General features: G+C 43.8%; 1 protein-coding gene across 4 annotated transcripts in view; it reads right to left on the bottom strand.

Annotated features, from left to right (window-relative positions):
- Eif4e2 (eukaryotic translation initiation factor 4E family member 2) overlaps positions 1 to 23,388 on the bottom strand; it is a 42,019-nt gene that overhangs the window by 8,412 nt on the left and 10,219 nt on the right. For 2 of the 4 annotated variants that reach the window (XM_045146908.1, XM_045146910.1), the window contains exons 2-7: positions 20,491 to 20,605; positions 18,442 to 18,576; positions 13,864 to 13,968; positions 10,142 to 10,294; positions 9,912 to 10,048; positions 7,948 to 8,211 (exon numbers count right to left, since the gene is read on the bottom strand). In XM_045146908.1, coding sequence (XP_045002843.1) covers positions 8,139 to 8,211; positions 9,912 to 10,048; positions 10,142 to 10,294; positions 13,864 to 13,968; positions 18,442 to 18,576; positions 20,491 to 20,605 — 718 coding nt within the window. In that variant the 3' untranslated portion in view covers positions 7,948 to 8,138. Of the gene's footprint in view, positions 1 to 2,655; positions 2,735 to 7,947; positions 8,212 to 9,911; positions 10,049 to 10,141; positions 10,295 to 13,863; positions 13,969 to 18,441; positions 18,577 to 20,490; positions 20,606 to 23,388 lie in introns of those variants that run through there. The other 2 variants (XM_045146911.1, XM_045146912.1) reach the window with 2 other exon arrangements.

Genomic DNA, 23,388 nt, shown 5'->3' with positions numbered 1-23,388 from the left:
AAGTCATGGCTCTGTAATTAAAGTAAAAAAACCAAAAAAGTCCCAAAATAAGTAATGATACAAAATAGCAGAGAAATTACAAATAAATATTTAAAGTTTAAGATTTATGTATATATGTATTTTAATTTTTTGAGACAGGGTCTAATGTAGTCCAGGCTGACCTTGAACTTCTGATTCTTGTTTTCACTTCCCAAATGCTAGAATTCCAGACATATGGTATTATACCTGGCTTAAAGACTTTCCCATGTAACCTCAGATGTACCAAGCTGTAAAAGTACCACCATGTGAGATGTATGGTATTCTGCAGAACTGGGGACCAAATGAATCCAGAACCTTGTCCATGCCAGGCAAATGCTCTACCACTCAGCTGTACCCTCAGTCCTAAAGTATTATTTGACAGTAGGTAAACTGCCAGTTAAACTATGGAAAACCTTTTGTATGATCATCCAGACTGACTACAAAAGCATGTTAGAAAGAATTATCTATCACGAAAACAAATTTATCACCATCCTTCTGAAATTTTAACTTATTTTCTCTATTTTAATTCACACCTAACAACTGCTATTAGAGCTGCCATGCACTTTCATTCTTTCTTCCCATTCCCATGTTTTTTTTCTTTTCTTTTCTTTTCTTTTCTTTTTCTTTCTTTCTTTTTTTTTTTTGGGGGGGGGTTTCAAGGTAGGGTCTCACTGTAGCCCAGGCTGACCTGGAATTCACTAAGTAGTCTCAGGGTGGCCTTGAACTCACACGATCCTCTTACCTCTGCTTCCTGGGTGGGATTAAAGGCGTGCGCCACCACGCCTGGTTCCACGACCATGTTTTAAATTTTGTTTCTGAGACAAGGTCTCATGTGGCCAAGGCTGGTCTTGAAATCTTGATCCTCCTGCCTCTGCATCTCGAGTGCTCAGAATACAAGCATGAACCACCATACCTGGCTTTCATTCCTTCGTGTATAATTAGCAGCCATTTTGAACTTTATTTTAATGAGATCTTCTAAGTTGCATTTTTTAAATGTGTCATTTGGAAACTGAATTTATTCTTTTTCTTTTTGTCTTTTTTTGAGGTAGGATCTCTCGCTCTAGCCCAAGCTGACCTGGAATTCACTATGTAGTCTCAGGCTGGCCTCGAACGCATGGTGATTCTCCTACCTCAGCCTCCCAAATGCTGAGATTAAAAGCATGCACCATCACACCCAGCTATTCTTTTTTCTTTTCTTTTCTTAAAACAGGGACTCAAACTACAGGTTAGGCTAGCATGGGACTCACTATGTAGCCAGATTGGCCTAGAACTCTTAATAATCCTCCTGTCTCAACTTTCTAATGCTGAGATTACAGGTGCAAGCTAAAACTGAATTTATAGTAACAGAATCGAACTATGAAAGTGAGAGGGCAGCCATGTATAGTGGTACATGCTTGAATCCTAGCACTTGAGAAGTGGAGGTAGGAGTTCAACATCATCCCCACAGTAAATTTGAGGAAACTTGGATTACACAACTGTCTCAAAAAAAAAAAAAAAAAAAAGTGAGGCTGGGCATGGCAGTGCACGCCTTTAATCCCAGCACTCAGGAGGCAGACGTAGGAGGACTGTCATGAGTACAAGGCCACCCTGAGACTACACAGTGAATTCCAGGTCAGCCTGGGCTAGAGCGAGACCCTACCTCAAACAAACAACAACAAGTGGAGGGCTACATCACCCACATATACTAATCACACCAGACATAGTGAATTCCAGGTCAGCCTGAGCCAGAGTTAGACCCTACCTCAAAAAACCAAAAAAAAAACAAAACAAAACAAAACAAAAAAAAAAACTAATCACACCAGACCACGAAGCCCCTAGACTCAGAGCATCAATTCTGGAGTGTCTAAGGGCTGCAGGTCTTCTTTTCTGAAAACCCCTTACTTCCTTCCTGGGGCTTGTGGGGGACCCTCTACAGCACCATTGCAGTGGATCTCTGCTCTAATTTCAGAAGGACTGGGTCCCAGGGAGGGGTCACTTCACACCCAGAAGCAAGCTCTCATAGATGGCACATGCAGACACTGCTTTTACCCATCCCTCTCATTCCAGTTACACTCACTCAATCCTTCTGCTAGACAGACATGGACTAGACACTGTAGATGAAATGCACATACTTGAGTGAGTCCTGGAGTTGCCCCAGCCTTCCCAGCTTTGGAATCCCCAAGTTGTCAGCAAACATGACTGGTTAAAATACAGCTGCACAGTCTCTGACACAGCCCTGGAATCCACCCCCGCCCTGCTTACTTTCATTCTAGAAATGGAATGTATAGTAGCCTCACAACTGACAGACACCACCAGCAAACAAGACATACCTCTCACCTAACCCACCACTGGGCCTGTGGAATTGCCCTTTGGCCACAGAACATTGGCAGATGACTTGAAAAGATCTAGGGTACATTACTATCATGAAATGGCAGCATCCAAAGAGATCTCAGAGATCTGTTGGTCCACAGAGCCTTGTTTTCCAAACAGGAGCGCAGAAGAATAATGAGGTCAAATGACCTGCATAGGGTAGTTTAGGACTCCCATGTTTCTCTGAGACTTGATGCTGGCACGGGAAGAGGACATCCTTTTGGGAAGAGGGCTCCTATGGCTGAGAGGTATGTCATGGGGTTACAGAGAAGGTAGACAAGGCCCTACCCTGAGTGTGAGAGACAGAGGGGGAGCGTCCGATCAGCGGCCGCTGCTGTTCACCAGGCCATGAAACTCCTCCCAGGCCCTGGCAAACCAGAGACAAAAAACATAATAGCACATTCAGATCAAACACTTTGAACAAAGAGAGCAGACACCATTACCCCACCTCCCACTTCAATGTCCTCCAGGATGAGTGGAGCCACAAGGAGGTAGGTACAGAGTGGTGAGGATCCCAGACTTTCTTCTTAGATGGGCTGGGCGGCTGGCTTCTGGCCTGTTCTACTAGGGATGTGTGGAAACCTCCCTCGAGGACCTGCCAGTGTTTCTTCCACAAGGGGAGGCCAGGGCTAAAGCTCAGCCAGATCAGAAACACTTCAACTCACTGTGGCACAGGGTAACATTATCTCTTGCCTTCTTCACCAGGCCTGGCCCTGAGGGGAAATCCCAGCACCCACCAGCCCTGGGACACCTGGAGACCGTGAGGTTACACATCACTTTCCCGACTTTCTACCCTTCTAAACTCAGACCCTAAACATGTCATACCCCAATGTTTCTGAAATACCCATGTAACTATTATTTTTAAATTTGTGTAGGCAGTTCGAAATTTCCACACAACAGGGCTCTACTTTCAAGCTGATGAACTCAACTTAGAAATGGGGTTAGGAAGGAATGAGAAATGAGACTAGGGTCCTGGAGACTGCTAAGTAAGAGGAAAAAACTAGGTCCCCTGGGGTTTTGGAAGCTCTAACTTTTTTTCTAACTTTTTGCCTAACCACTTCTCAGAACCAAAGTGGTGAGTTTCCTGGTAATTATATGTAAAGCTGATGCTTCTGTATTCAAAGTTTCTTTACTAACCTCTTTTCCCCAGCAATTATTTTATTCTTGGTTTAAGTTCATAACATAGGACCCAGGGTGACAGGTACGTCACTCACTACACATTTAGAAATGTATTTCACTACCAGCTCTTACAAATAGTTGTTTTTTAGCTTTTTATTTTGAGGTAGGGTGTCACTCTGACCTGGAATTGACTCTGTAGCCTCAGGATGGCCTTGAACTGAAGTGATCCTCCTTTCTCTCCTGAGTGCTGGGATTAAAATTGTGTGCCACTGGCACATGCCTTTAATCCCAGCACTTGGGAGGCAGAGGTAGGAGGATAGCTCTGAGTTAGAGGCCATACTGAGATTACATAGTGAATTCCAGGTCAGCCTGAGCTAGAGTGAGACCCTACCTTGGGGAAAAAAAAAAAAAGGAATAACAAAAACAAAATTGTATGCCACCACACTTGCTAGATTTTATTTTTCTTTTTTAGTAGATTTTATTTTTCTAAAAAAGCAATGGGAGCTGGACATGGTGGTGCATCTTTAATGCAACACTCAGGAGACAGAGGTAGGAGGATCGCTGTGAGTTTGAGGTGAACCTGGGGCTAGAGAGTGAGTTCCAGGACAACCTGGGCCACAGTGAGACCCTACCTCAAAAACAACAACAATAATAAAAAGCAATGGAGCTTTCATATTCTAGACAATGTATTTCTCCTGAGTTACCAGTTACCAGCTGTGCCAATTGACTTGAAGAAAAATCATGACACTGTCCAAGAAATGTGCCAGGCTTTATGAATGCCCACACTCAGTTTCCACAGCAAGATGCACATGCATATCCCTTTCTGGAGACATGGTGATGAGTAGTCCTCTGCATCCAGGGGAACATTAGAGACAATTCCACTTTTCACTCCAGATGAAAACAAATACAAATCCAATGCTTTTTGGTAAGGTCCTGGGCAAACTCTTCTCTAATGGTGAGATGTGACTTTTATTTTAAGCAACTTTTGGCAATAAAGAATCACTTAGCTGGGCTGAAGTTCATCTCTTTCATCCTTGTTTCCACAACAGCTCGTATCTACCACACTGGGCTAAACAGAGCAATTCACCGGGTCAAGGTCCTGAAGAAGTGTGGGCTTCAGGGTTACTGCTACGCCACTCCAGTAACAAACCGTTTTCCCAGTTCCTTCAGAAAGACCTTTACTGTTTGTGAAACCTGGACATACGGACTGGGTTCAGAAATTTCCTTGCATGGATTCAGTAGAAATGAACATGTCATAAGCTTCAATGTAGTCACTCATTCTCATAGGCCAGCCAGATGTAAATTTCCAGCCAATTTCCTCCTGGCATCCCAGTATGTTGGGTACTATTAAAACTTCCTTCTTTCTTTTGGGCTGGGGAGATGGTTCAATGGTTACAGTTGCTTGCTTGCAAAGTCTGCCAGCCCAGGTTTGACTCCCCACTACCCACGTAAAGCCAGATGCACAAGATGGCACATGCATTTGGAGTTCATCTGCAGTGGCAGGAGGCCCTGGCATGCCTATATTCTTTCTATAGCTATCTGCTCACACACACACACACACACACACACACACACACACACACACAAAAACGTGCCTCAAAGGTAAAAAGTTACATTTAAAAATGTCATATGGAAAGCCAGGTGTGGTGGTGCACGCTTTTAATCCCAGCACTCGGGAGGCAGAGGTAAGAGGACTGCTGTGAGTTTGAGGCCACCCTGAGAATACAGAGCAAATTCCAGGTCAGTCTGGGCTAGAGTGAGACCCTACCTCAAAAAAAAAAAAAAAAAAAAGGTCACATGGGGCTGGAGAGATGGCTTAGTGGTTAAGGCATTGCCTGCAAAATCTAAAGACCTAGGTTCAATTTCCCAGTACCCACATAAGCCAGATACACAAGATGGTGCATGCATCTGGAGTTCATTTACACTGGCTGGAGGCTCTGGAGCACCTATTCTCTGTATCTGCCTCTCTCTCTAATAAATAAAATATTTTTTAAATGTCCTATGAGTGAAGTTTCTTAAAACAGTCACTGAGATAAATATAGCTTACTGGGAATTCTGAACAGATTCCAATGACAACAAGAGTCTTTTCAAGCTCACTAGTCCCATCTCACTTATCAGAAGGCAAATTCTGAGAGCAAAGAGACCTCATTTCTGTTGTCGTTCTATGCTTCCCCACCCCTGCTCAGAGGCCATAGGAATCAGAGCCTTGCTTGTGGCCAGCCCTCAATATCCCACTAAGAGCTCAGCCTGCAAATCTAGGCTTCTCTTGTCTTAAGTGCCAGCATGGGTGCTCAATGCACAATGCAAGGCCATGCCGGCCATTTTGTTGGTATGATCCAATGTTGCGGGTTATGACTTAGCTAGGGAAGAGTTGGTTCTTATCTGCATATTAACGTTCAATGTTTCCACAATACAATGATGCCCAGACCTGGTGAAGGAAAATCTCAATAAATCCAACCTGTCTCTTGTCTAGAATGAAGAGGAGCCACCAGTCCTCTGTGAGAGGTGTCAGCACCCAGCACTGTGCTCCACTAAGGGGAACTTTTGTCCCTGTCTGTCCCCACCCACAGCCTTTTTATTCCAGGCCAAATGTCCCTGGAATAATCAGTGGACAATTCCAAAGACATTCCTCACAAAGCACAATGCTGTTTGTATTACTCTATATCAGTGGTGTCCTGGGGGCCCTGGAATTCTGGCTGGGCATAAGTTTTCTTCTCAAAGTCAAGGATAGACCATGAGTCACTTAGTGCTTGCAAGGATCCAAACCTATGAAAACTCAACTACAAATATGCCTTATTAAGAGGAGCCATGAGCTGGCTTGGCAGGACACACCTCCAATACCAGCACTCAGACAATGAATTGGAGGACAGTATGGGCTACAGAGACTCTAGGCCAGCCTGGTCTATGCAGTGACACCATCTAACAATACAATGCAATAAGCGTCACACTTTAGGGACAGGTAGCAGTTAGACAAAGCACTTGCAGCAAAACAGTTCATCACTCCGCATGTGGCAGTGACACCTCCTGGTCACCTAGGGGAATTGCAGGAAGAAGCCACAGGCACAGGGACATGGAAGGTGGGAAAGAGGTGAAAGGACATTGGAAACAGGACTAAAACACAGCAAGCTGGGGGAATGCTTGACTAAAGCCACTGGACTAAAGAACCTGAGCCATCCCTAAAAACATGCTCTGCACTCTCTGAGCAGGCCCAACCACCTCCAGAGCACTTGGGAGAGAATAATGGCCAAGCTCTGGGGGCCTCAAGGTCAGCTGGCACTGACATACTCTGGAAGGTGACTTCAAGTTTATTCTCTGATAGTTACAATGGGGTTAAAATTAAGGTAAACACATGTATACTCACAGCAAAAGATAAGGTGGAAGGGGCCAGAGATCATTCTTTGGCAAATGTTAGAAACACAAATGAGCATTCCAGCACACCTCTCAGTTCCTGGGTGCTTTATCCAACTTTGGGAATGCAATCAGCGGAGGAGGAATGACACAACACTGCCAGAACACTAAGCCCACGGTTTCACTGTGAATTTTGTGGGCTCCTGGGCAATACAGAGACTGCTAGAGTTGTCAGCCAGAAGCACTGGGGCACTGCTATCAGGATGGGACAGCCATTCTAGAAAACTCAACTTTACACGTACTCCACAAGGAGCCTGAGCCAGAGTTTACAAAAATATTATTTTCAGTTTTAGAGGTAGCTCCCAAGAAAATCTAAAGTAATATGAAATTTGTTAAAATTCCCCATGCAGGTTAAGGGCCTGAAGGCCAAACTGCAGCACACATGAGGCAAAGCCAGGATGAGGGCCTCAGGGGCAAACTCCCACAGGACGAAGGCACCTCTCACCACAGACCCAGACACACTAGTCCTGGGCTGGGAGGAAGGATGGACTACCACCACGCAAGGTTACCAAAGACAAAGATGACCTGTTCTACAGCACAAGCACGAGGTAGAAGCTGGCAAAGAGCTTGTGGCTTGGGCAGCTTTGGCACCAGTAAGAACACCCTGTTAGCACAAAGGAAGGAAGTATGTATGTATGGCCACACAGAGACAGAAGCAGGACTTTAGCTCCAAGCAAGAAAGTTCTCTGAAGTACAGGCAAATGGAAGTTAGCAAAGAAATGCCAAGGATCCCCCTTTCCAACCTTAACAGACTTTCAAGCTGCATCAGAAATCAGATACCATTCTGGGTTGGTCATCAGTGTGAATGGACAGAAACTGGTATATTCAAATACCAGTTGTAGGGGTCTTTGAGAGCTGATATCACCTCATTATGTCAGACCTCAGCAGTCTTGGAACAAAGTACCACAAGACTATGTAATGGGCTCATGGATATGAAGCTGGTTCCCTGGACAGCCATGCATGGAGAAATCTGTGCCATCCCTTGACATGGTGACAGTCAGTCTGAAAGGCCACATCTTGATGCACCATAAAGAGCAAGAGCATGAGACAAGCTAGTTTAGCACCATTTATTTGTGATCTCAGCTGTTGTTGGAGCTGCTGTGTGTCAGCCTGTTCTCAAAGCATAACATGCTCTTCCATTCCTCTTGTCCAGGACAGAAGGGTCTTCCAGGTGGCACGCCAACAGAACAAGAGACTCCGATGAGGCCAGCTTCAATGATGGTGCCATCCAGAGAAGGAGAAGGTCATGGCACATTCAACCGCGGCTTCCAGAGGTTTTGAAAAAGGAGCCTTTGGGGGCCCAGCCTGCCTGGCATTCTAGTGGAAGTGCAAAAGGTGGCTCGTTGGGAGAGGAAGGAGAAGAAAGGGGGAAGCAAGGGAAAGTGGCATTTGGGTCTTGAGGAGGGTGTTACAGCTGCAGGGCTGGGGTCCCAGAGGCAGCCTCTGGAGAAAGTAGCACACAGCAAGGCCCATCTTCCTAGCAGGCTGTGGCATTGGCCCGCAGGCTCTCCTAGTCCTAGAAGGACTTGCACAGGTGAGCTACAAGTGAGGATGAACTGCCTCAGGCATTAGAAAGAGAACAGTAGAGAGAATGGTGGATGAGGCTGCTTGTTTTCTTTTACTACCCAGGTGCAAAGCTGGCTTTGGGGGATTGGTAAAACAGGGAAACTTGGGAATTTTGAAAGTAAGAGTTCTAGAAAAAGGTGTAGACCCTTGAGCCAGGACTGAACCTGACAGGAGGGCAGACATGCTGTATATAACCTGGAACAGAGTAAGACAGCTCTTCCTGCCTTAAGAAAAACAGTGGTAATTCAAGACTGCTGATGTGAGCATCCAGGGCCACAGATGGCAAAGAAGTGCTGGTGGCTATAGTGAGCCATAGCTTAGCCATCTGATTGTGGACCAATTCCCATGGCAGTGCTCCCATTTAAAAACTGGCAACTAGCTTGCATAAGCACACTCCACCCACAACACCATCTGTAAAAGTATGGGAAAATTCCCACATAGTCTGCCTGCTGACAAACACCACTGCTGGTGTGTACTAGTCCTGTAAGAGTGGCATGATGGTGACGCTACTGCTAACAATGATGACAGCACTGACACATGTTTCTCTTGAGTGTTCCCACTCTGAGGAGCCTCAGTTACAAAGATTAGGTCAGCCTCACCACAGTGTTATTAGATAAAGTATAACTGTCCTCCATTCTACAGCTAGGGAAGCTGAAGCCAAGTTGTGGAGACTCGCCAAAGGCCCATACTGACTTGGGGCCATGGGAGATAACTAAACCCTGACACCTAGCTGACTGGCTTTCCCTCCACCTTTGAGACAATCTCTCTCTGCTCCTCTTCCCGTCAACCAACCTCTCATAAAGAGCTGAGCTCACCTGTCACTCAGTCTCTAAAAAAGCAGTCTTCCCCAGTGATTCCCACCGTGGACAGCTCACTGCCCTGGGTCCTGAGCAGACTGCAAAGCTTCTTTCCCCTGTGATTCCACCTTCCCTTCTCCTTTCACAAACTGCCCTGCTTCCTCCAAGCTCTACACACAAGAAGTGGAGTCATCACTCCTGATAAGCAGTCAATCTCCCAAGACAAAGAAAAGAGACTAACACTAACAGGAGAAACAGGCATGCAAAAGTAGGGTGAGGAGTAGACAGGAAAGGGGACTTTACTGTCCAGTGAAATTATCTTAAAAATCAGCTAGAAAAAAGAAAGTATTTTGTCTTTCACTTTAAAATAGTGGCTAGCATAAGAAAGAGAAGACAGCTTATAAAAATGAAGCCAGCCCAGGCAGTACCACTGGGTTTCTGCAGAAGGGCTCTCTGCTCCACAGAACCTCAGTGTAGGTTAACAGGGAGCCATGCCAACAGGAACTGCAACAAGTGGCCAAAGCCCTGGAGGAGGCTAGTCCGGTCCTTCTCCACAAGCCAGTGTCATGTACGACTATATGCCTCTGGGCCCAACTATGGAGCTACTTCTGCTAAGCTTAGGGCCTTGGCCCTCCCAAACTCCCCAACACGTACTTGATGCTGTCGGTGTGAGTTTTGTATTCCATAATGGTGTTGGGAGGTAGGTTAAGCACACGCCGAAGTGTGTCCCGGATTCGGGCTGTGGTTGCTTGGTCGCTGGCAGTCTTATTCCATATAGAAATAATGTCCTCCTAAGGGAGGAACAGAGGTATCATCAAAGCAAAGCTGAGGCCACAGGGAGAGCAAGGACACACAAGAAAGCAAACTAGCCAGGGGCGGCTTACCTGGAAGCGGACAGAGACCACAGCCCCACAGATCTCCTCCCCAACCATGAACTGCTCCCCCAGCATGGCCAGGATGAGATTTTCCCAGCAACGGGAAGCCAAGCCCTTTCGCAACCGAATGATCCACTTGCCACCATTTTTATTTGCATCATCCTGTAGAAAGATAGAAAGTATCAGAGTTAAAATATGGGTCTACAGAGACTTGTTGCTGGTTCGAATTATCGGACTTAAGCTGGGCGTGGCGGCACATGCCTTTAATCCCAGCACTCGGGAGGTAGAGGTAGGAGGATCACTGAGAGTTCGAGGCCACCCTGAGACTCCATAGTGAATTCCAGGTCAGCCTGGGCTGGAGTGAAACCCTACCTTGAAAAAACAAAACAAAACAAAACAAAGAATTATCGGACTTGGAGATTTGTCACTGGCTAGAGTTGTTGGACTTGAAGCTACAGAGTTTGGTGTTTGCCCTGGTTGTTTTAAATCCTGTATTGGTTGAATATCTCTTTGCTATGCCCATGCCATCTTTTACAGTGTGAATGTTCATTCTGTGCCATTATGGATTTTTAGGAGATTTTTTGGTATTATGGCTCTGTTTATAAGACCTTGGACTATGGGGATGTATGAACATCATTGGAATTGATAAAAACTATGGGGACTTTTAAAGTTGGACTGAATGCATGGTATTTTATAACATGTATGAATATCAGCTTATGGGGGCCAGGGTGAAATGCGGTGGTTTGATTCAGGTGTCCCCCATAAACTTGAATGTTCTGAATGCTAGGTTCCCAGCTGATGGAGATTTGGGAATTTATGCTTCCTGGGGGCAGTGTATTGTTGGGGGTGGGGGCGGGCTTAGGGGTATTACAGCCAGTTTCCCCATGCCAGTGTTTGGCATACTCTCCTATTGCTATGGTCCACCTTATGTTGTCCAGGGGGTGATGTCCACCCTTTGCTCATGCCATCATTTTCCCCTGCCACCGTGGAGCTTCCCCTCGAGCCTAAACCAAAATAAACCTCTTTTCCCCAGGGGGGGAAAAAAAAAATATATATGGGTCTATAGCCTTTTCTTTTTGTTTTGTTTTTTTGAGACACGGCCTTACTCTGTAGCAGGCTGTTCTGAACTGACAGCATCTGCCTCAGCCTTCAAGTGCTGAAGCTGGGACTGAGCCACCATGCTCAACACAGAGCATTTTCTTTTACAAGAGTAGCATACAAACCAAAAATCCCTTAAAACACAAGGAAACATCCTTGAAGATAGCTAAGTCTGGTCATTTTCTCTTTCTTTCTTTCTTTTTTTTTTTTTTTTTTTGGTTTTAGATGTAGGGCCTTCCTCTAGCTCAGGCTGACCTGGAATTCACTATGTAGTCTCAGGGTGCCCTTCAACTCACATTGCTCCTCCTACCTCTGCCTGGGATTAAAGACATGTGCCACCACATGCTCTCTGGTTACTTTCTAATTGTTCAACTTTACAAAGGGTGGTTAGCCCCCAGGAAAAGAAGAAATAGGGAACAAAAAAAGAAAATCAAGGCATCAAGGCGAGGCATCCTTGGTATAAGCCATTAAAAAAAAAAAAACAAACAACTAGGTGGGGAGGTAATATGATGGAGAATGGAATGTCAAAGGGGAAAGTGTGGGGGGGGGGAGAGGGAGGGAATTACCATGGGATTTTTTTTATAATCATGGAAAATGCTAACAAAAATTAAAAAAAAATTAAAAAGGAAAAATAAAAAACCAAGTAGGAGCCAGGAGTGGTGGCGCACGCCTTTAATCCAAGCACTCAGGAGGTAGAGGTAGAAGGACTACTGTGAGTTCAAGGCCACCCTGAGACTCCATAGTGAATTCCAGGTCAGCCTGGACTAGAGTGAGACCTTACCTCGAAAAACCACACACACACACACACACACACACACAAACAAAAACAAACACTAGGGGCTGGAGGAATGGTTTAGCGATTAAGGCACTTGCCTATGAAGATTAAAGACCCAGGTTTGATTCTCTAGATCCCACATAAGCCAGGTGCACATGGTAGTACGTGCATCTGGAGTTCATTTGCCATGGCTAGAGGCCCTGGTGTGCCCATTCTCTCTCTCTCCTCCCTGTCTCTAATAAATAAATTTTAAAAAAATCTAAAAAGAACCCTAATTTTTTTTGTTTATTTTTATTTATTTATTTGAGAGCGTCAGACAGAAAGAGGCATACACACACACACATACACACACACACACACACACACACACACACACAGAGAGAGAGAATGGGCACACCAGGGTCTCCAGCCACTGCAAATGAACTCCAGATGCACGCGCCCCCTTGTGCATGTGGCTCTGCAAAGAAGTCAGTCACGAGGCTCAACTTGGAGTGTCTCATTACTCCAAGTATTTTAAAAAACATTTTTATTTATTTCAGAGAGAGGAACAGACAGATAGACAAAGAGTATGAACACTAGGGCCTCTTACTTTTTCAAACAAACTCTAGATACATATACCACTCTGTGTGTCTGGCTTTACATGGGTATTGAAGAACTGAGAACTGAACCTAGGCTGGCAGGCTTTGCAAGCAAGTGTCTGTAACTACTAAGCCACCTCCCCAGCCCATTCATGTTCTTTATTTACCACTTTAATCCTATGTCTACTATACAAATATATTCCATACTACACACACCCCTAAGAGAACAAGAGCAGTTTACTGCCCTTTTTTTTTTTTTTTTTTTGAAGTAGGGTCTTACTCTAGAGCCCAGGCTGATCTGGAATTCACTCTGTAGTTTCTGGATGGGAACTCACAGCTATCCTACCTCTGCCTCATGAGCACTGGGATTAAAGGTGTGCACCACCACACCCTGCTTAGAGAACGAGAGCATTTAAAAAAGCCTTTCCTGCTACAATACTACCATTTGAGTGACAGCACTATCTGTAAAACCACCCTGCAGCAGTAACCCTGAAGATAAGCAATGCTATCAATGTCTTTCCCTAGAGGTCCAAGTTCCAAGGACATATCAAATACTGTTACAGCTTTGAGAGTAGACTTCAAATAGTTTCAACTGGCAGCATTAAAAAAAAAAAGGATGGGGAGGGAGGTATTACCATGGGATATTTTTTATAATTATGGAAAATGTTAATAAAAATTGTGAAAATAAAAAAAACAACAACAAAAAAGAATACTGTTTATAGAACAATTTCACAGCATAGACACAGAAGACAGAGCTATAAAAATCATTATTTTTGTGGCAGGATTGGTGATGCATGCCTTTAATTCCAGAACTTGGAAAGCTGAGGTAGGATGATCACCATGAGTTCTAGGTCAGGCTGGGATAGAGTGAGACACTAACTCAAAATAAATAAATAAATAAAAATAAATCCAGCTGGGTGTGGTGGTGCACACCTTTAACCCCAGCACTTGGCAGGCAGAGGTAGAAGGATGGCCGTGAGTTTGAGGGCAGCCTGAGACTACTTAGTTAATTCCAGGTCAGCTTGGGCTAGTGAGACCCTACCTCAACCCCCCTCAAAAATAAAAATAAGTCCAGACAACCAATAAATAAATAAATAAATAAATAAAAGGACCCAGGTTTGATTCCCCAGAACCCACGTGAGCCAGATGCACAAAGTGGTACATGCATCTGGAGTTCTTTTGCAGTGGCTAGAGGCCCTGGTGTGCACATTCTCTCTCTTTCTCAAATTAAAAAAACCAAGCAAGCAAATCAAACTTGGTCAGGAAAGCAATGTACTCACCTCCCACATAGGTTTAATCCCTTCTTTGAAGAGATGAAAGTCACTGTGGCCTGTCAGGTCCCCGGGACGTACCATGTGGCTATAAAACCTCCAGAACTGCTCCACCTGCAGAAAAAAACCAGAGTACAAGAAATGTAACTTTTCTTTGACTGTTACATGAGAGATTTACTTAAGAGCATTAAGTGTGGAAGTGTGGAAGATACTGCCATACCTATCCTCTTTGGAGGGTATATTTTCATTTGGAGCACTGTGTAAAACAGAAAGCATACTAAGGGAAAAGCCTATAACATAGGTGGGTTTTTTTTTTTTTGTTTGTTTTGTTTTTTATTTTTCTTAGTAGGATTTCACTCTAGCCCAGGCTGACCTAGAATTCACCATATAGTCTCAGGCTGGCCTCGAACTCATGGCAATACTCCTACCTGTGCTTCCCAAGTGCTGGAATTACAGGTGTGCACCACCACACCTAGCCTGTTTGTTTTCTGAGGCAAGGTCTCATGTAGCCCAGCCTGGACTTGAACCTGTTCCTCCTGTCTATACCTCCCAAGTGCCAGGATTATAGGTATGTGCCATTACACCTAGCTATTATAGTTTGATCAAAGAAGAAAAAAACTTAACATACGCAATACAAGAACAAATTCTTTGGGTGAGAAATGCTGGCTTCAGCCGGAAGTTTTTAGGTAACACACACAGTGAGCTGGTATGTAACTTCAACCCCAAGCTATAGGATAATCATCTTGTAGTAAAAGCTCCAGCATTTTGCACTACAGAAAGCTCTGGTCTTTAGGTATGTTAAACATCACAAAGCATTTTCAGAACCAAATCAACTTTTTTTCTTTTAGTTATGTGAGAGAGGATCTACACTGTAACCCCGACTGGCTATAGTGGAACTCACTATGTAGCTTGGGCTGGCCTCAAACTTGTGGTAATCCTTCTGCTTCAATCTCCCAAATTCTACGATTAGTGGTGTGAGCCACAGCCAGCCCAAATCAATTCTCTCTCTCTCAGCAATCCTCCTACCTCCTACCTCCTAAGTGCTGGGATTAAAGACATGTGCCGCCTCCACACCACACACACACATTTTTTTTAAAACAAGGTTTCATGTAGCCCAGGTTGACCTCAAATCTACTATGTTCTCAAGGATGACCTTGAACTTCTGACCCTTTTGCCTCCACTTCCAAAGTCACTGGTGTGTGCCACCATGCCCAGTGGGATTAAACCTGAGGCTTTATGCATGCAAGGTAAGTATTCTACCAACTGAGCTACATCTCCAGGACCTCAACCAATTCATGATGAGACTATTTAGTTGGCCAATATAATATACAGTAACAATATAACATGAATTACATTTCAGCTCTGTTTAGCCACTGAGCATAAGAGACAGAAATAACCACATGTAGTACTCAATACCAGGTTGTCATTGCTGAGACTGGGACAGTGCAAAATAAAACAGGACAGTCTCTCAAAACTAGTTTCCATCCCTCTCCTCATCCAGAGTAAATGTTTCCCTTGATCCACCTTCAAATCCTGTAGAAAGCTAGATTTATACTTTTCTAAATGTATGCCATTTAAGGCCATGCGTGGTGGTGCTCACCTATAATTCCAGCACTCAAGAGACTGGGGAAGGAGGATTACCCAGCCCGAGCTAGAGTTTCACTCATCATTTTGATCCCTTTCTCTCATTAGCATCTTGATAAGAGACACTATAACCCTGTAATATGCAGAGCATATCTACTAATACTAGCCAACGAAGAGGCACAATTCAGGAGGAACGTGAAATCACTGGTGTCTGCCAACAGCATGCTGAGGAAGCTAAGTCACTCAGGAAGACACTGCAGTTGTGTACAGAAAACCGGTCCTGCCAGAGCAGATAAAGAGAAATTACTTTCCACCACATGAGATGACTTCAGTTTTCTCTGGAACAAGAACATATGAAATGTCTTACACATCTTAGGACTTCAATACAATATCTCATCCCTGCAATTGCTAGGCTTAACTACAAGAGAGCCGCTTAGAATATTAACTGGTCAGATGTATACAATGAGCAGTAATCTAAACCTTACCCACTCTAACAGAAAAAAAAAGTACACCCACTAGAACCAGCTACTTATAGGGAACATAAGGGGGTATGGTAGGGAAAAGTACAGCAATTCCTCAGTCAAGAAACACATCAACAGTAAGATTTCATACCTCTGATTTTTAGAGGCAAGCTGCACAATTTTGTACTCAAACCACAAGAGAAGTAAATTAATCAGCTTGAGAACTATTAAACTTTGGAAGATATCTTATGACAAATCCAATAATAAAATGAAGTATGTAGTATATGAGAAGCAAAAGGAACTCACAAGGCTGTCTCAACACTCTTCCTTACTATATAGCTGAGAAAATGGTTCTAGGACTTGCTCCAACACAAAGTCAAGGACTAAAATAGAACTTTCCAAGCTGGCCTTGAACTAGGTATTCTCACCATTGTAGGCCACTATGTCCAGGACTTATATCTTAAAGTCCAATGCTCTTCCCATTTCAAAATATTGCCACATTGATTGAGAACATTCAAGTACTATTAAATATTAGGATTAGGAAACAATGGGAAATACTGTTGTGGATTTGAAAAGTTTCACAGTATCACTAACTTCTCTGTGAGGAATTTGTGTCAGGAGCCATTTCTTTTTCTTTTTATGAGGTAGGATTTTGCTCTAGCTCAGGCTGACCTAGAATTTACTATGCAGTCTCAGCCTTGAACTCGTAGTGATCCTCCTACCTCTGCTGGGTGAGGTGGCACACACCTTTAATCCTAGCACTTGGGAGGGAGACTCTGCCTCAAAAAAAAAAAAACAAGAACTAGGAGGCAGAGTAATGGCTTAGCAGTTAAGGTGCTTGCCTGCAAAGCAAAAGGACCCAAGTTCAATTCCCCAGGACCCACATAAGCCAGATGGATAAGGCGGCCATTCATCTGGAGTTCACTGGGAGTGGATGGATGCTCTGGTGCACCCATTCTCTCTCTCTCTCAAATAAATAAAAATACTTTAAAAATTAAAAAAAAAGCCCCAAGAACTAAAGAACCACCCTCCTCCAAAAAATTGCTCAAGAAAATGACAAATCTGTTGGGTATGATGGCATAAACCTATAATCCCAGCACTAGGAAGGAGAAACAGATTGGAACACTGAGGTCATCTAGTGTACATAGCAAGTTCTACATTGTAAGACCTTGTTTAAAAAACAAAACAAAATCAGCCGGGCGTGGTGGCGCATGCCTTTAATCACAGCACTTGGGAGGCAGAGGTAGGAGGATTGCCATGAGTTCAAGGCCACCCTGAGATGACAGAGTGAATTCCAGGTCAGCCTGGACCAGAGTGAGACCCTACCTCGAAAAACCAAAAAAAAAAAAAAAAAAAAAAAAATCAAAACCAACCAACCACTAATAATACTACTAATAATAAATCTAAAAACCAACCAAACAGATTTAAAAATATACCAAAAACCAACCAAACCAAACCAATCAAAATCATATATGTGATTTCTACATAGAGACTATATCTCTGCTGAATAAGATTATTGTTGGAGGGCTAGAGAGATGGCTCAGTGTTTAAGATGCTTGCCTGCAAAGCCTAATGACCTGGGCTTGATTCCCCAGTACCTATGTAAAGCTAGACATACAAGGTGGCACAAGCATCTGGAGTTCATTTCCAGTGGCTAGGAGCCCTGGTGTGCCTACTCTGTCTGTCTCACTTCTATCTCTCTCCATTTACAAATAAATAAATTTCCAGGCCCAGTGGCACATGCCTTTAATCCCAGCACTGGGGAGGCAGAAGTAGTAGGATTACTTACAGTAAGTTCAAGGCCAACATGGGACTACACAGTGAGTTCCAGGTCAGCCTCAGCCACAGTAAAACCCTACCTTACAACAAAAAATGAACAAACAAACAAAAAACACCCAAATAAATAAATATTATGCCTGTGGAGCCTATGGGCCCAGGTTCAATTCCCCAATACCCACATAAGCTAGATGCACATGGTGGTGCATGTGTCTGGAGTTCGTTTACAGTGGCTTGCTGTTGCAGTGGGCCTGGCCATTCTCTCTCTCTCAAACGAATCAATTTAAAAAAAAATTTTTTTTTTAAGAAAAAGATTAATGTTGGAGTCAAGAACTTCAAATTCACAAATTTACTCACTTGGGTAAGACTGATGGCATGCACAAAAACAATTAGAGAATTTACTTTCTTTCTGAACACTGGGGGAAAAAAGCTACTTAAAATTTCAAACTGCTGTCTAACTGCACAAGGATAGGTAACATATATGACAATTTTTTGTGCAAAGACTCAATAGGTATCTGCCAAAATAAAGACCCTCAAAACAATAAACCTTTTAATTCTGTATTGTGTTACTCTAGCAAAGCTACCACGCTCACATTTGTTGATTACCTATGTTAATTAATAAGAAACCAAAGAAATGAACAAATCTGACCTGGAGACTCACATGAGCCAAGGAAACCAGACGTTAAACAGGTTACTAGGAAGACAGAGCAACAGTGGCATAATTACAGGCAGGAGTGTCTTACTCATTAAGACACTAAGTACTCACAGAGGCAAAAGTGCCAATCTGCTTAATGTTTTGCTCATAGCTCTGTGAGCTGGTGGGACGGCCGGGAGTCCTCCGAGAGTACCAGAAAGTATAGTTGTACTGCAGAGGGTGCTCTGCTGGTCCAGGGACAACAGCCTAGAAGTACAGAAGGTGGGTTAGTTCCAGACATTTGTCAGGTGCTGTGAGTCCAAGAAATCTTACAATGTCATTCCTTATTCCACAATTAAAAACCACGTTCAACCTTAATTACTTGCAATGTACTTAAGTCTGCTCAGAAAGTAATTTCCCTTGGTGGTAAATGATTCTAAGCTCCTATAACATTTGATTCTTGTTTCTAAGGTTTTATAACTATCTGCCTCACATAGCCACTTACGTTTACCATCTCAGCATGTGCCAGTCCATGCACTACTTCTCCTAGACACTCATCACTTAAACGAAGGTTGTTTACCTGCTTGTGCCTCAGCTTCCTGCCTGCGAGGTGGAGGACATACTGATAACTACTTCACAGGATTCCTGAGAGAATCAAATGAACTAGAACTGAACAAGCGTTCAATGAGTGTCAGCTCCTGTTGCCACTGCTATTATTAAATATATGCTCTGTGATTCACAGGCTCACTCATCTTTGTGTCTTCCTAACACATGGAAAGTGTGTATATATTTGGTGGAGCTGGGGATATACTTTGCTTGCAAAGCCTGCTGGCATGGGGTTCAATTTCCCAATATCTACATAAAGCCAGAGGCACAAGGTAGCAAGCACATAATTCTTGACTATGTCTGCAGTGACCAAGAGGATGCAGCATGCCTATTCTCTTTCTTGCAAATAAATAAATATTTATTTATTGAAAAAAGAAAATGGAAGGACCTCAGTATTGTGAAGTAAGTTGATTGCTCTCTAAGGGAAAAAATATGAACCTCTCATTCACTAAATTTTTTCTATTCCTAGTCATCTTTTTTCTTTTGTTTTTTTTGAGATAGGGTTTCACTTTAGTCTAGGCTGACCTGGAATTCACTCTGTAGTCTCAGGGTGACCTTGAACTCACAGTGATCCTCCTAACTCTGCCTCCCAAGGGCTGGGATTAAAGGCGTGCACTACCACACCCAGCTCCTAGTCACCTTTAAAAAAAAAAATTCATTTTATTTTAGTTTTTCAAGGTGGGGTCTCACTCTAGCCCAGGCTGACCTGGAATTCACTATGTAGTCTCAGGCTGGCCTCAAACTCACGGTGATCCTCCTCCCACTGCCTCCCAAGTGCTCCACCATGCCCAGCTCCCAGTCACATTTAACTTGGACTACTACGGACTAAAGAGTCTAAGCAGGGATGTATGTGCAGGATCTGAAATACGGAGTAGCTTCTGAAGCAGCTCCCAGTCCAGCTGAGCACCACGCATGCTCTCCACTCACATGAGGACACTGAGGAAGATTTAAGTCCCAAAACGAACTCTGGTGATTGCAAATTGTAACTAAGAATGATTTTTTTGTTGTTCATTTTTATTTATTTATTTGAGTGTGACAGAGAGAGAGAGAGAGAGAGAGAGAGAGAGAGAGAGAGAGAGAATGGGTATGCCAGGGCTTCCAGCCACTGCTAACGAACTCCAGACACATGTGCCCCCTTGTGTATCTGGCTAATGTGGGTCCTGAGGAATCGAGCCTCAAACCGGGGTCCTTAGGCTTCACAGGCAAGCGCTTAACCACTAAGCCATGTCTGTAGCCCCTAAGAATGATTATTAATCACTATGTGTGTGTGTGTTTTGCTGCAGTGCTAGGAACAGAACCTAGGGCATCACACATGCTAGACCAGGAATGTCCACTCTTGACATTGGGGTATGACCATGTTATCTACAAATGTGTTGGGCTGCATTCAGACCTATCCTGGAACCCATGAAGCCTGCTAGTTGAACACGTCTGTGCTAAATAAGCATCCCTACCCCATGATCTGTTTTGGAGAACAAAATCTGATATTCAGGAATAAGAAATAGAGTACTAGCAAGTTAATCTGATATTCAGGTCTCAAGTTCAAAGGTAACTACTTATGTATAGAGTAAAACATACCTTTCTCTTGCCACTGCTCTGACTCTTGTCTCGTTCCATTTTTTCCTTCTCACCATCTTTCTGTGTGCTGTTTTCTTCATTCTGATCATGGTCCCCACTGTCATCATCTTTCAAGCTACATGGAAAAGTAAAATAATGTCATTCTATGGCTAAGCTGATTAGATCATACAAACTACTATTTAAGCCAAAGTCACTCAAATCACAGGCCCATGAGATGTATCTGGGAGAAAGACAAAGAATGTAAAACCAGGAGGAATACCTAAAAATAAGATACCTTATTGCTGAAGACTCCATATACTTGGGCTGCAAGGCCACTGAGAAATCCTGCTGGAACTGAGCTGATCACCTCCTCCATGTAGACCAGCTGACAGAAAGCTGGAAGAAGCCATTCTACATGTAGTTCAATGGGAGCAAGAGATACCACCAGTGAAGATACTCAACAGTGGACACTGCAAGCCTTATAACTGGCCAGCCAGGCCAAATGAGCCAACAGGTGCAATAGTGGCATGTCTGTCATGGTGGAAACCAACTGCCCTCCAATTGGACTGGAGGCCCGCTCCATGGGGGGGAATACATCCCTGATACTGAAAACTTAAAACAGGAGTAGTCATGAGCCCTAATAGAAGAAACAGACACAGAGGGGTGGTGCCTCTGGCTAGAGGCGAGGTATTTGCTAGGGGGAAGAGAGGAGGATGCCGCCGGGCAGGACTCAGATTGCAGAGGGTCTTCCTTTTCATCATCCTTTATTCTAGATGGTAGGCACCAAGAGGGAGGGATGTAAAAGATGTGGAGGGTGGATAGAGAAGAGAGATTTGTTAGGGCCCCACTTAGGGAGTGATAGTGATTGAGATGACTGAAGAAGTGAGCAAACCAGCACTTGGGAGGCAGAGTTACACCTACGGGTGTAACATCTGCTGATGTCTGGAAAAATGTATATACTGTGCTTATCAAACTGCCCAGTAAGCACTTCTCTTAATATTTATACCCTTATATTAATGCTACTCTCACTTTGGGTAGAGAATCTTCTCTTTTCAGATGGCAGTGACCTTGGGATGACTCAGAAGGTATCATAGTGCTGGAAAGAAGTGACTGGAGTACTGAGTAACATCTCTATCACAACTTCCAAGGCTCAGGGTCTAATGTGGAAGAGGTGGTGGAAAGAATGTAAGAGCCAAAGGAAGGGTAGGACTCCTTACAACATGCTCCTCCAGGCACAAAATGGCCTGGATATCCATGACCTCATAGTGCCTGACACTACCTACTTAAGACCATCATAAGAGAAGGAAAAGATCATTACATCAAAATAAAAGAGAGACTTATTGAGATGGGGAATGGATATGATGGAGAATGGAATTTCAAAGGTGAAAGTGGGGGGGGGAGGGTATTACCATAGGATTTTTTTATAATCATGGCAAATATTAATAAAAAATTGAGAAAAAAAAATAAAAAAAAGATACCCGTCAGCTGGCTTGTGAACTGCAGAAAGCAATGCCTTTTGGTTTCCTAATAGGCTGCATGATAAAGCTAAAGGGATGGTTTGTGATGCCAAATATAAGCCAGTAACAAGAAATGTCTGGCTAATTCCCTTGGTATTTGAAGGTTAAAACCGTACCTGCCTACATTACATGCTACCGCTTCTCCTCTCCTACTCTTCCCCACTTCTATCTCTGCCTCCCAAGTGCTGGTTTGCTCTCTTCTTCAGTCATCTCAATCACTATCACTCCCTAAGTGGGGCCCTAACAAATCTCTCTTCTCTATTCACCCTCCACATCTTTTACATCCCTCTCTCTTGGTGCCTACCATCTAGAATAAAGGATGATGAAAAGGAAGACCCTCTGCAATCTGAGTCCTGCCCGGCAGCATCCTCCTCTCTTCCCCCTAGCAAATACCTCGCCTCTAGCCAGAGGCACCACCCCTCTGTGTCTGTTTCTTCTATTAGACAGAGTTTTCTTTCAGAGCAGTGCCTTCAGAATCTGATGCCCAGGACAAATGATGCTGGATAAATGCTAAGTGAAAAGGAAAATCAAAAGAAGGAATGAGTGCATTCTTGTCTCATAAGTAGCCAAATGTCAAACAACCTAAGAGGCCTTCAGGCACACCTACAATCCATCAGATGAAGACAAAAACACAGTGAGTGTACAAAGAATGTCATTTACTCCAGAACCGGAACATTAGCTCACCATATGTTTTCTCTAGAATCCTGTCCTGGGTTGCATCAAAGTATGTATAGTCAAAGGGAACCTGACAATTCACAAGACAGGTATCAGAAATACCCCAATTATAACTCAGATTATTATGCTATACAGATACAGAAACATGTCCTGGAGCATTCTGAATTTCTAGATTATGTTTTGTTTTGACCACAAATACCCAAAGCCTATTACAGAAAGCACTAGAACAGATCATCAGCTGGTCATATACTGTAGTGCCTACTCTGCCCAGGCCCCAGCCCTAGCTTTAGGACATAGTCATGCCCCGGGACATGAACCTCTCCATCTTTACAATGGTCAAGACACAACGAGGCAAGGCACAGGAGCACAGCTCAGTGCAGCTTGGCTATGCCTCAGGGCCTTGCTCCAAAATACAAACAGATCTTCCCCTCAGCATTGTGGCCATGCTGTTCCAGGCTGGCTGGCCTTGAACTCACAGCAATTCTCCTACCTCTGTGTCCCAAATGCTGAGATTAATGGTATACACCACCACACCCAGCTTTTTGGTTCGGCCTTCCCTAGGTAGGGTTTCACTCTAGCCCAGGCTGACCTGGAACTCACTTTGTAGTCCAGGCTGGCCTCAAACTCACAGCAATCTTCCTGATCTTCCTACCTCTGTGTCCCTAGTGCTGGGATTAAAGGCATGCACCACCACACTTGGTACTTTTTTTTTAAATATTTTACTTTT

The sequence above is a fragment of the Jaculus jaculus genome, chromosome 4 (genome assembly GCF_020740685.1).
Source record: "Jaculus jaculus isolate mJacJac1 chromosome 4, mJacJac1.mat.Y.cur, whole genome shotgun sequence".
Lineage (NCBI taxonomy): Eukaryota > Metazoa > Chordata > Mammalia > Rodentia > Dipodidae > Jaculus > Jaculus jaculus.
This window is presented reverse-complemented; position numbering and strand designations above follow the sequence as displayed.